General features: G+C 40.7%; 1 protein-coding gene across 1 annotated transcript; it reads right to left on the bottom strand.

Moving 5' to 3' along the window:
* Nucleotides 1-1,052: 1,052 nt before the first annotated feature.
* LOC107073060 (uncharacterized) lies at nt 1,053-4,361 on the bottom strand. Its single transcript, XM_089171116.1, has 7 exons — nt 3,935-4,361; nt 3,348-3,575; nt 3,066-3,251; nt 2,532-2,987; nt 2,238-2,448; nt 1,608-1,767; nt 1,053-1,522 (listed from the first exon to the last, which is right to left on the bottom strand). The coding sequence occupies exons 2-6, from the start codon at nt 3,562-3,564 to the stop codon at nt 1,764-1,766; spliced, it is 1,074 nt and encodes a 357-aa protein (XP_089027242.1). The 5' UTR covers nt 3,565-3,575; nt 3,935-4,361; the 3' UTR covers nt 1,053-1,522; nt 1,608-1,763.
* Between the last annotated feature and the right edge of the window lie 7,163 nt (nt 4,362-11,524).

The following is an 11,524-nucleotide window of genomic DNA, read 5'->3' as shown; positions in this document are numbered from 1 at the left end:
TGTTGCACCTCCAGTAAAAAAGCTACAAACAAGTGATACTCAGTTTTGTGTGCAAACATTTTTAATTGATGAGTTTAGCAATTGCATTTCTCGTTATGATGCAAATAGCATCTTTTATTTAGCTGGCAGCACAACTAATGCTGTAGCCAAACGTGTTTGTAGAAATTGTGTGCAATTTTTGACATCTTCAAATTTGCCAAATATAGATTTTATAAAAAAAGCAAAGTATTACACCAAAGGGTTAAACAAAGGTGGTTTAAAGAAACCATGTATGGAAACTTATAGTTTAATTTTACATTGTGAACATTATTTCACTTTATACCAAGATGTGATAATTAGAAATAGTAACTGTGATTTATTAAAAGTATTATTTGAGAAAATCAACACCCAGTGAACACAATTACGTCAAAATGACGTCAAAATGATTTTGCGCGATGTCATGATTTACGTAAGATGTAAGTCAGATATGAGTCACATGTGACTCATTATTTCACACTTATTGACGTAAGACTTTTACGTAATAAATATGACGCACGTATGATTTCCAGTTGACATCTCTATTACCTAATTGACGTTAAGCTGACATAGTAATGATATCATAGCAATGTCAAATTGTTTTAGTGACGTCTAGTTGGTTCCGAATGATTGTAATCATATGTAATGATAGAAGTACAACATTAAATTATTCGAGAAAATATTTATTGATACTCAACTTTAACAATATTTCGTAAAAACGACTTGCTACAATTATTTTATTAAACATAAGATCACATTAACTTATTTAAATTAAAGTGAACTACTACTGGATTTCAAATTATTTCTTATTATTCAGAGTAGTTACTGTTTCAAATTTACTAAAATTAACAAATATTATTCGAAATTCCAGAGTTGGAATTTTTACTTATTCATATTTCCATTATATTTAAACAAAATAAATATTCTTTTTTTCATACTGTAATCTTTACAAACCAAAAAGTGAAAATATTAGCAATAAAAAGTATAAACATATATTCTTAAATTAGTGTACTAATACTAAGTAAATTATTATTTTCACTTTTTGGATTGAAGATAGATAAGTAAACTTCTTATTGATAAAGTATTGCACACATTGTTAAATGAAGTAATTAATTATTTTTATAAGAAAAAAATAAATATTTTTTGTTCTTTACAGTAATTATCACAATCCAAAAAGTGAAAATTTTAACAATTATAAGTTTAAATATAGGATTTTTCAATCAGTCATACTAATACTGAGTAAAATATTATTTTCACTTGTTGGATTGTATACTAGTATAAATCTTACATTAATTGAATATTGGGTGAATTCGCTTGAATTCACTTACTCAGGAAACTCGGCAGTACTCTTCTTCTTTGGTATTGCTATTGTTTGGTGGTGGCATAGATTTCTTTTCAACTTGTTTTGGTTGTTTACCTGCTCTCTGATTTCCTAATCGAAACCAATTTATTCCAGCTTTAGCAAATTCAGCACTGTCCCAATTATTAAATTTCTTCAATATTACCTCTGGAAAATAATTTTTGATTGTATTAACATAAATATTAGTTTTCAATCAAGTGTTAATTTTATTTATGTATTCAATCTTTCTAACCTTCGCAAATGGTAATTAAGTTCAACTTATTGATTTTAAACTTTGTCACCTTGCCTTCCCAAGTATTATTAGTAGCAAATGATTGCGAGAATATGGCATTTGGTACTCTCTCCGTGTAATCTCTACCATTTGCTCCTCTAATCTGATTAATAAACCTTACCTGCGTAAATATTTATTTATTATTAATATTCAGTACAAAAATTAATCAGCTAAAAATCAGTTTAGAAATCTCATTTTTGTTTCATTTTATCATTTTATATAAATTAGCATCACAATTTAGTTTAATTTAAAATAGAGTAAAAAATAAATCTTGTGATAATACACACAGTTCCACTTATTAACATTTACCATTTATAAAACTGCATAGAAAAGTTAATTCTGGATTTGAATTCTTCTAATATTATCGATTGGTTTTTACAAATGCAAGGTTTTGAAGTTATTTTCAGCCATATAAATATATACATGTATAAAGTTTTCGTATTCACAATTCATAAACAGAAAATATCGTCTAAGTTACTTCATGTTTTTAGCTTCTCGAATATTAATAAATTCAAATTAACCACTAACATAATACTTATTAATTCCATAACTGCAATAAATTAAATAATTAAATTATTTTCATGAACTTACAAATTCTTGACGATAATCCTGCGAGTTTGACAGTTTTTTTCGAAGACGTTCACCTCTGTCCTTGATTTTAGTGGCAGATCTTTTTTCATTTGTAAGGCAGTTTCATTATCAATATCATAGGCATTCCCACGATTAACTGCTAAACGTTGCTTTAGATCTTTTATATCTACCGTTAATGTGCCCAAAAGTTGTAAACACTTATTCAACTTTGCTAAAACCAATGAAATTTATAAATTAAAACCAATTTTTAAGTATTATACAAAAGGTGGAAACATTTTGAGGAAATAATAATACCATTAAGTGTATTGTAGCGATTATCGTCATCATCATAATTTTCACAGTCGGGTGGATTATCTTTTCTATTATTCTTTTTGTATTGAGATCCAGTTGTTCTTGACTCGTCTTCATAAAGTTCTTGTGGATTATCTTTTCTATTATTCTTTTTGTATTGAGATCCAGTTGTTCTCGACTCGTCTTCATAAAGTTCTTGTGAATTGTCTTTTCTATTATTCTTTTTGTATTGAGATCCAGTTGTTCTTGACTCGTCTTCATAAAGTTCTTGTGGATTGTCTTTTCTATTATTCTTTTTGTATTGAGATCCAGTTGTTCTCGACTCGTCTTCAAAATGTTCTTGCATAATGAATATATCATCATTAGTTTCACTAATTTTATGCACAGACGATGATATTTTTGGAACAAAGGGAGTCTTTCTTTGATCTTCAATTGTAGGCATCGTAGGCATTGGAGAAGCTGTAAAGCGAGACCGGAATGTAATATTACACAATTTTTTCGTTAAATAAAGGTACACTAAATATAATTTCTTCTTACCTGGTTTAATTGTCCTATCATCGCCGTCTTCATCAGAATTATCAGATACGTTGATGTATTTTGAACTACCAGCAGCAGCAGCAGCAGGAGTAGGTCGCTTCGATCTAAATCCTCTTCCTAATGGTTTTTCGATCGTTGATTCATAGTCCGAATCTTCGGCAGATTTTCTTGCTGCAGTCGGAGTATCTAAATAGAAATGATTATAATAATTATGCAATTATCCATTATTACGTACTTATTTTGTAATTTTTAATTAGCAGGTCTAAAAATTTTATTACTTACCACAATATCTTAAAATGTTAATTTCATAAATAGGCCAATCATCATTTGGTTCAACAATATGTTTTAACAATTGCTGTAGATTTTTAACAAAAGATGGTGGCCATTGACACTTCGTCCTTTTTGTTTTAGCTTCATCGCAATTTAGAAGCCAATTGCTTGGAATTTCAGAATACGAGTCTTGTTTAATAAAATGAACTACTGCATATAGTTTTGCCATAGTCTTGTTCACTATAAAAACGTAAATATTTTTTTAAAAATCACTTTGCATTGTCTGCATGCTCTGAGGAGCACCAGAAATTTATTTAAAATTGAAATATCTTTAATATTACAGCCTGTATTATTTTTTATAATACAGACATAATTAACAATGGGATTATTTTTCAACTTAAAATAATAAGATAATATGGAAAATGTGTTTTTACTAGATAAAAATTGCGTATGTTAGGTCAATTTAATTTATATTATCATTTATTTATTAAAAAATTCTAATATTAAACTGGTGCAACATGCTTATTTAAACAAAATATGTTAGATTAGAATGTTAAGTAATCTTTTTATGATTGTTACACACGTAAAAAAGTACTTACAGTTAGTAATCAATAATAAAAAAATTAATGTATTTATTTGGTTGAAGTATTCTGTAGTAAAATTCTCAATTGATTAAATATTGTTTTAATCAAGTGATGACGTGGGTAAATCATACCCTCTCCCTGTGCCACTGTGGGATTGCACCACACAATGAAAGTTACCCATGTCCGTGTGTTCGGGATGTCGAAAGAAGTCGAGTGTAACCGAAGTTGGCGGGCACGCCGGAGTGGCACACTATGAAAGCGACTCGTGTCGTCCGAACACATGGACACGAGTCGCTTTCATAATGTGCCACTTCGTGGCCAACCGCCAACTTCGGTTACACTCGGCTTTCCTCGACATCCCAAACACACGGACATGGAAAACTTTCATTGTGGGCAATCCCAGTGGCACAGGGAGAGGGTAAGATTTACCCACGATCTGACAGCACTGTCGTGTACCCCATCTATCGGTCTACAGGTATCGACGATCGCATAACCCCTCCATCGGTTTCCACCCAGCAATCAACGTATATCCCCTCCAACGATCTATTGGCACCGTGCGAAGTCATGGTAGGGGAAGCCGAAATGGACACTAGCGCACGCAGTGGATAACTTTGGCAATATATGACTTTGGCAATAAAATTCCCTACACTATTCCCTACCGGTCATTTCGACCGGTCGTCATTTTTAATGTTTCTAATTTGAAAATTTCTTAGAAACTATGTCAATCCATCACTACACCTGTCACAAAATATATTTTCTTTAATTTAAACGTGATAACATAGACATAATATTAACTAGAAGGTTCAAAAAGAAAGACGGTTATATCGAGACAAATACATAAAGTAAACAGGATAGAAGAAACAGAATAAATAAAAGGTTAGTGAAGGTTAGAAGGAATAGTGAAGTAAACAAAATAAATAGAAAGTTTTGAAAAGAGAGGCGGTTATACCGTGATAAGAGAATATAGAGGGTAAATATAACGAATTATTGTTCTATATATTATATAAGGATACAGCGAGCAGGCGTGCATAATTAGGTAGTCTACAATTTTTATCTAGTCTTGTAACTTTATCCTAAAAATGCGCAGACGTACGTAAATTCGGGGTAAACATGACGGATTAGATGGCAAGAAAGTATAGTGTGAAGTCAGAATCTCGAAGGTAGCTTCTTCAAGTATTCTTTTACATTCTTGACTTAGCAGCGATAAATGCCTGGGTTTTATACAAAGAAACAACTGGTGAAAATATATCGAGAAAAAGTATTTTTTTCAATTAGCAGAAGAACTTAGCGCAGAGTATAAAGATCCATCTGAACTGGAAAATTTGAATGACCTCTTGAAGAGCCCCGAGAGTTCTAATGTACGAAAAACTTGCCAAATAGGTTTTTGTAAAGAAAATAAAACTATGAATGTATAGGCTGTCTGTAAGAAATATGTTTGTGGTAAATGCACATTGAAAAAATGTCTTTACTACCTTTTTTGTAAATAGATGTATACATTACGTAATTGCAATATTAAAATAAAATATATTTCATTTTCTTTAAAACTTTTTTTGAACTTTTATATTTGGCCAACTAAATCGCACTGGTCAAAATGACTGGTTTGGTAGAAATAGGTATATAACAACTATTGGTAGTTCTAGTGTTAATCATTACAGTGATTAATACAAAATCTTTTATAATTATAATCTATTTTCATGTACAAAGGAAATCAATGGGCTTACATTAATATAAATCCACAAGAAGCTCAAGACAATGCAATATGCTTTATTTGTAAAGTACAAAAACAATTTGATAAATTAAAGGTAAGAAAATATATTTTATGCATTTGTAATATTTTATACTAATTTTAAAAAATGTTTTACTTTTAGTTACACGCCAATTCTGCAAATCTAGATTTATTACCAGATAAAGACAAAAAAAATCGCAAGAACATATTATAGTACAAATAAAAAATATGGAAAAAATTAAAGCAAATTTAGAAAGAGAATCTATTAAAACATCAAAATTTAATTATATGGAATCAGCAAAAACAAAAGACAAATTAAAGAAATTAGGAAAAAAACCACAAAAAGTATTAGATAATGAATTAAACTTAACAGCGGAAGGATTACAAGATCTGCATGAATCTCTTGTAGATCAACTTATGCTAATGCATACCTACTGTTGATGTGGCATTAGTTTAATTTTTACACCAGCTGGATCTTCTGCTATTATGTCTTTTGAAGGTTGAATACCTAGGAATGACATAACCACAAAAGCTCTTATCAGTTCCACGGAGGTTGAAGAACATCAAATAAGAAATCATAAGCATCTCAAGCATCTCAAGCATCTCAAGCAGTGTGCGGTCTTGTAGCAGGTATAAGGTGGACAGTTACTGGAACACCTATACAAAATGAAAAAATGGATATATACATATCGTTTAGTAAAATTTTTGAAATAATCTCCTTTCGACGATAAAATCGAAATACACGAATATCGTCAAAAGGAGAACATTTTAAAAATTTCAATAGGGGATATAAATCTTTGAAATTTCCTTCTCGATGGTAATAGAAGCGTTAAGGCGTGTTTCCCTTTACGCGAGAAACGGGCCGTGAATGAGGAATAGGCCAATGGGAACACGTGATGTAGTAAAAAAGAAATATCCTTTTTTAATTCTAATCTTCAGGGACAAGCCTTTATTCACAATAGGTGGTGTACCACGTGTGGTGAAATACAAAAGATGCTTTATGCAGAGTATAAAAAGAAGCGCGACTAGCTGGTTCGGCGGACAATGAGAAAGTGTCCGAGATAATGAATTCCCACGGCGATCCAGGCATCCGGAAGGAGAGAGGGCGACGGTCGTAGCGATCACGCTGCAGCCCTGACCAATCAATGCCCCGGGCGTGCATACGCCGAGTGGTCAGGCCAATCGGATGCCCCTGCGTGGTGGTCAAGCCGCAAGGCCAGGGTCGAAATGCCCCTGGCAGACCTGCGCAATCCCTGCGGAGCCGCATCCCGTGGCGCATATAACGACGCTAGTGCTGGCGACCGAGAGGTGCAGCGATACCAGAGACTTTAGTTCGTCTGATTGACACAGGGGCGTGAAATTATCGTACGCTCCGGAAAATTATCGTACGCCTTAAGAAAATTTCAAATCCGACAATTTCTCGGACGAGATTTTCAAAATGTGGAAAAAGTGTCCAAGATCCAACTTTTTCAAAGTTGATGACTTTTTTTTTTTTTTTCTACTCATCAAGTTCAAAACTCTACCATGAAAACGATGAAAACGGCGGTCCACAGGGAGATAGACTTGTTCGTACAGAGATCGTACACGGATCGTGGCGGTGGTATGGGTGGTGGTAGAGGTGGTGCTGCACCTTTCCTAAATTTGTTGACTAAAAAAAGAAAGAAAAAAAAGGTCATCAAGTTTTCGAAATTCCCGAATGGGATCACTGGAGAGGTGTCAGCACCGTCCTGGTGCGTGTAGAGGGTTTCTCTATAGTAAAAGTAAAATTAGACTGAATTTTATTTATTATTTTTATTTACAGGATGCGACTTGCTTTTCTTTATTGTACACTTATCAACGGCTACGTACAGACTAGTCACCGCTTCTTTTTAGCGTGGTTCCCTAGCCTTCTAGTAACTTTAGAGGACGCGACCGAAGGTCGCGTCCTTTAAATAAAAGTAACAAAGAAAATTCAGTCTAATTTTACTTTTACTATAGAGAAACCCTCTACAGTAAATTGGTGCCGAAAGCCGGGAACGTCCGCGTGAAAAATAAAAAATAATACAAAAACTAAAATAAAAAAAATAAAAAGAATAAAAAAATGGCGCAACCAACCAGCGAAACCGACGTGACCCGTGCCGACATTTACACTAAGGAAATCAACGCCAGTGAATTCAGAATTGTAACGCTTCCAGCTTTTTGGAAAGAAGAACCAAACTTATGGTTCGTAATGTTGGAAAAAGAATTCGCGGCGTACAACAATAAATCGGATGCCGTAAAGGTTTCAGCGGTGGTAAGGAATTTGGATACCACGCTGATAAAAGAGGTATACGACATCTTAGCATCCCCCCCCCGAGCAATGTACGTACACACATTTAAAAGAAGCATTAATACACAAACTAACCAAGTCCGACGAACAACGGCTAAGGCGATTATTAATGGGGATTGAATTAGGAGACAAAAAACCATCCGAACTTTGGAAAGAAATGAAACGCTTAGCAAATGATTGTGTTAGTGAAAAAATGCTCCTAACTTTATGGATGCAAAGGCTATCAACCAGGGCACAAGGGATCCTGGCCATCGCAGACGAATCCCGTTTTCCAATTACAGCACTAAAGCGCATTATGCGGCATAATGCTCAACGTTGAATGTTTCAACCAGTGCTGTCAGATCGTGGGTAAATCTTACCCTCTCCCTGTGCCACTGGGATTGCCCACAATGAAAGTTTTCCATGTCCGTGTGTTTGGGATGTCGAGGAAAGCCGAGTGTAACCGAAGTTGGCGGTTGGCCACGAAGTGGCACATTATGAAAGCGACTCGTGTCCATGTGTCGTGGCGCCCCCCCCCCGGCTGCGCGTGGCCGGGAGCGTGATCGAGAGCGTGATCGACCGCCGAGGGTGACGGTCAACCGGTGGAATTGGTCGGCCATCCGGTTGAGTTGATCGGTCGTCCGGTTAAGTTGATCGGTCGTCCGGTTAAGTTGATCGGCCATCCGGTTGAGTTGCTCGGCCATCCGATTGTTAGAGAAGGTCAGGTTGGCGAGTGTCGCGTGCATCGCCGTGTATTCCCCTTCCACGTTGTCCCGCCGAGGTGGGGGCCCGGGTAGGGCGGTGCCTGGCGGAGAGAGAGAGCGCCCCTGTCGGGCAGTGCTGTCAGATCGTGGGTAAATCTTACCCTCTCCCTGTGCCACTGGGATTGCACACAATGAAAGTTTTCCATGTCCGTGTGTTTGGGATGTCGAAAGAAGCCGAGTGTAACCGAAGTTGGCGGGCACGCCGGAGTGACACACTATGAAAGCGACTCGTGTCGTCCGAACACATGGACACGAGTCGCTTTCATAGTGTGCCACTTCGTGGCCAACCGCCAACTTCGGTTACACTCGGCTTTCCTCGACATCCCAAACACACGGACATGGAAAACTTTCATTGTGTGCAATCCCAGTGGCACAGGGAGAGGGTAAGATTTACCCACGATCTGACAGCACTGGCTTGCACTAGTTTTCCGAATGCTTTTGTGGCGTCTCGCACCAGCGCAGTGCCGACATCTCTTGGCCAACAGCGCGCAGCTGTAGCAGCGCGCGCAGGAAAAGTGCTGACATCTCTCGGCCGACAGCACTAACTTACGCAAGCACCTTGGATCGCGGTTCCGCAGGGGCATCCGATTGGCCTGACCACGCCCTTTTGGCTGGCCAGAGCGGAAGAGTGACCACTGCGACCGTTGCTCTCCCCACTTCCGGATGCCTGGATCGCCGTGGCGGTACACATGCAGGAAGAAACACTTCACTTCTGCTTCGTCCATCGCACCGTCCGGTCGCATTCTTCTCATCGCGCTCTTGTGTCTCTCCTGTGTACAACTTATCTCTGTACGTGACCACGTGGCACACCACGCCGACAAATAAAATATCGTCCTACGGGATCAAAGAAATAATCGGAAATTTCTTTCCTCCACACGGAGTCTCCTAGGCCCATTCCTTTCTCCGCGGCCCGTTCCTCGCGTTGGTGTGAACGCACCTTAACGCGCCTAGTAACCTAGGGAAAGAAATTCCCAAATTGGTGACCCCGACGTGATACCGAGGACCATCTTCAGCAGCCCCACGTGCTTTCCACACCACTGGTTTCTCAGCACCACGTGCTCGGCAACACCACGTGTTCTTCATCACCACGTGCTCTCCAACGCCACGTGTTCTCAGGCGCTACCCATCTTCGTGTGAGTACTGACTTTGCCTTCATCACCGGCACTTCTTCGCCTTAAAAAAAGAAAAGAAAGAGAGAAAGATGCCCATCACACGCGCCGAGGCTTCCCAGCGCGACACCGAGCGCCAGAATACGGCACCGGCCACTAAGCCGACCTCCGACGTCTTGACCACTGCCTGCACCCGCGCCGAGGCCGGCCAGCCCAGCGACGCCGGACGCCGACCTGCCCGCTATCCACCCTTCACGCGTCGATACCCGGACCTCTGGTTCATGCAGCTGGAGGCCATCTTCATGAACCACGGGATGTACTCGGACGACGAGCGCTACTACGCCGCCTTGGCGGAGTTGGACCAGGACACGATCGAGGAGCTCCAGGATGTGCTGAGGACGCCACCCGCTACCGGTAAATACGAGCAGCTCAAGAAGCACGTCATCGCTCGTTTAGGCGACACCGTGGAGAGACGGCTGCAGAAGCTGTTCTCCGGCCTCACTATGGGCGACCGCTCGCCGTCTCAGCTCCTTCGCCACATGCGCCACCTCGCCGGCGACAACGTCAGTAATGACGCCATCAAGGTCCGGTGGTTCGACCTCCTGCCTCCGCAAATCTCCCAGCTGCTGCGGCTCCTGCAGACCATGGACCTGGACAGCTCGCCGCCAGGACCGACGGCGTCTGCGAGTTCGCGCCGGGCGTCTGTGCTACCCGACAGCAGTGCTGTCAGATCGTGGGTAAATCTTACCCTCTCCCTGTGCCACTGGGATTGCCCACAATGAAAGTTTTCCATGTCCGTGTGTTTGGGATGTCGAGGAAAGCCGAGTGTAACCGAAGTTGGCGGTTGGCCACGAAGTGGCACATTATGAAAGCGACTCGTGTCCATGTGTCGTGGCGCCCCCCCCCCGGCTGCGCGTGGCCGGGAGCGTGATCGAGAGCGTGATCGACCGCCGAGGGTGACGGTCAACCGGTGGAATTGGTCGGCCATCCGGTTGAGTTGATCGGTCGTCCGGTTAAGTTGATCGGTCGTCCGGTTAAGTTGATCGGCCATCCGGTTGAGTTGCTCGGCCATCCGATTGTTAGAGAAGGTCAGGTTGGCGAGTGTCGCGTGCATCGCCGTGTATTCCCCTTCCACGTTGTCCCGCCGAGGTGGGGGCCCGGGTAGGGCGGTGCCTGGCGGAGAGAGAGAGCGCCCCTGTCGGGTAGCACAGACGCCCGGCGCGAACTCGCAGACGCCGTCGGCCCTGGCGGCGAGCTCGTCCAGGTCCATGGTCTGCAGGAGCCGCAGCAGCTGGGAGATTTGCGGAGGCAGGAGGTCGAACCACCGGACCTTGATGGCGTCATTACTGACGTTGTCGCCGGCGAGGTGGCGCATGTGGCGAAGGAGCTGAGACGGCGAGCGGTCGCCCATAGTGAGGCCGGAGAACAGCTTCTGCAGCCGTCTCTCCACGGTGTCGCCTAAACGAGCGATGACGTGCTTCTTGAGCTGCTCGTATTTACCGGTAGCGGGTGGCGTCCTCAGCACATCCTGGAGCTCCTCGATCGTGTCCTGGTCCAACTCCGCCAAGGCGGCGTAGTAGCGCTCGTCGTCCGAGTACATCCCGTGGTTCATGAAGATGGCCTCCAGCTGCATGAACCAGAGGTCCGGGTATCGACGCGTGAAGGGTGGATAGCGGGCAGGTCGGCGTCCGGCGTCGCTGGGCTGGCCGGCCTCGGCGC

Source organism: Polistes dominula, unplaced genomic scaffold (assembly GCF_049000335.1).
Source record: "Polistes dominula isolate Pdom_NZ unplaced genomic scaffold, Pdom_raw_medaka contig_31, whole genome shotgun sequence".
Classification (NCBI taxonomy): domain Eukaryota; kingdom Metazoa; phylum Arthropoda; class Insecta; order Hymenoptera; family Vespidae; genus Polistes; species Polistes dominula.
The sequence above is the reverse complement of the archived record's forward strand: the minus strand, read 5'-3'. Positions and strand labels throughout refer to the sequence as shown.